This window comes from Montipora foliosa, chromosome 6 (assembly GCF_036669935.1).
Source record: "Montipora foliosa isolate CH-2021 chromosome 6, ASM3666993v2, whole genome shotgun sequence".
Lineage (NCBI taxonomy): Eukaryota > Metazoa > Cnidaria > Anthozoa > Scleractinia > Acroporidae > Montipora > Montipora foliosa.
This window is the reverse complement of record NC_090874.1, coordinates 57,853,584-57,855,243: the sequence shown is the minus strand read 5'-3', so window position 1 is coordinate 57,855,243 and position 1,660 is coordinate 57,853,584. Positions and strand designations below refer to the sequence as shown.

Here is a 1,660-nt window from a genome sequence, read left to right as displayed (position 1 = left end):
TATGGTACGAGGGACAGCTCCTTGTCTGTGATATATGTAATGACAATCATAAGGCGGGTGACTGCCCTCTAAAGGGGAAATGTAAGCGGTGCCACGAGGCGGGGCATTTTGTCCGTCATTGCCCTAAGCCCATGTGGTATGTGCCGGGTAACCCGGCTACTCATAATGATGATGATGATGTCAGCGATAATGATAGTGATGATAATGTTGTTGGTGGTGCGGATAATGCCCCGGTTGTGCCTGACTGTTGAGCCTGTGGTTGTCCCAGTGGCTTTGCCTGCTGGGGACCCGGCTGGGCCTGCTGTTGGTCCTCCTCCAGTGGCTTCTACTTCTGCTATGGAGTCTGTCGATGAGGTTGTGGCTCCTCCGGAGTTGGGGGCAAGTGCGATGGTTAAGGATGAGCGGGATAACCAGCTTAATGAGTTGGCCAGCCAGTCATTGCTGGTTGGTCAGTGTAGTGGGTCTGAGGAGATGGTTCTGGATCCCTCTCCTAGCCCGCAGCTATCCGGTGACAGTGTTTTGGAGGCCTCCGCCGCGGCTGGTGTGCCTCAGGAGGAGGTTTTGGATTCCTCCCCTTCATTCTCTCCCCTTTCGGGGTCTGTTTTGTCTTTGCCGCCCTCGTCGGGTGGTTCTGTTGGTGTGGCCGGGGATAGTTGGGCCTCTTTGAGTGTGGATAACGATTCGCGGGTTCTGAGATCTAGAATCCCTGTCAAGGCTGGGCGTGCTGGTAGCTCCGTGGACTCGCAGCCCCCTCTTGTGTCACCGGAGGAAAAGGCGCGTATGGTTCAACGTTTGAAGGCGGCTCTTCCGTCTTCGACGGACGATCTTGTTCAAGGTACTCAGCATCCACGTTCTTTTGCCGTGCCTCTCCCTCCCCAGGTCAGCTTTCGTTCTGGTCCGGGGATGGCTCTTCGTGCATCCTTTCGTTCCCGCTCTCGTTCCGGGGATGAGAGGCCTCCTCTCAGTCCGGACTCCCATAGGTCTTCACGTCGACGTGCTGCCTCGCCTAGCCCCGCTAGGCACCGTTAAAAATTACCGTTGTCTCAACACTTTTTAATTTTTGTCATGGGTTTTTCACTACTTTTTCATTTTATTATGGCTCTCACTGTTGTTTCTGTTAACGTTAATGGGTTGAGAGATGGTGACAAGCCTCTTGGTTTTCTCCAGTGGTTGTCCCATCTCTCTCCTTCGGTAGTTTGTCTACAGGAGACCCACGCCGTCTCTAATGATGATCTTCTTTCTTGGTTTTCTCGGTTTGGTTTCTTGTGTGTTGGTTCTTTTGGTACGAATCATTCTCGTGGTGTGGTTGTTTTGTATCGTTTGGTTTTGGAGTGTAAGTCTGTTGTTTGCGAGTTTGATGGCCGGTTTGTTTTGGTCGAGTTTTGTCTTCGCGGTTCGGTTTTCCGTGTTGCTTCTATCTATGCTCCTAATCGTAATCCAGATCGTGACGCCTTTTTGGTTCGTTGTGTTGACTTTATCGATCCTGCTGTTCCTACTCTTTTGTGCGGCGATTTCAACACGGTCCTGGACCGTGTTCGGGATCGCCGTGGGTCTTGTCCTTTGATGTCTCTTGGGAAAGTTCTGCTTTGTTGTCGGCTTTGTTTTCGGATTGTTGTGTGGTGGATATTTGGCGTGAAAGGCACCCAAATGATTCTGCTTT

At 51.6% G+C, this 1,660-nt stretch overlaps 1 protein-coding gene across 1 annotated transcript in view; it reads left to right on the top strand.

The window, feature by feature from the left end:
• Positions 1-225: 225 nt before the first annotated feature.
• Positions 226-1,660, top strand: part of LOC138005829 (uncharacterized) — a 4,558-nt gene continuing 3,123 nt past the window's right edge. Inside the window, exon 1 of the mRNA XM_068852006.1 lies at positions 226-835. Coding sequence (XP_068708107.1) covers positions 226-835 — 610 coding nt within the window. The remainder of the gene's footprint in view (positions 836-1,660) is intronic.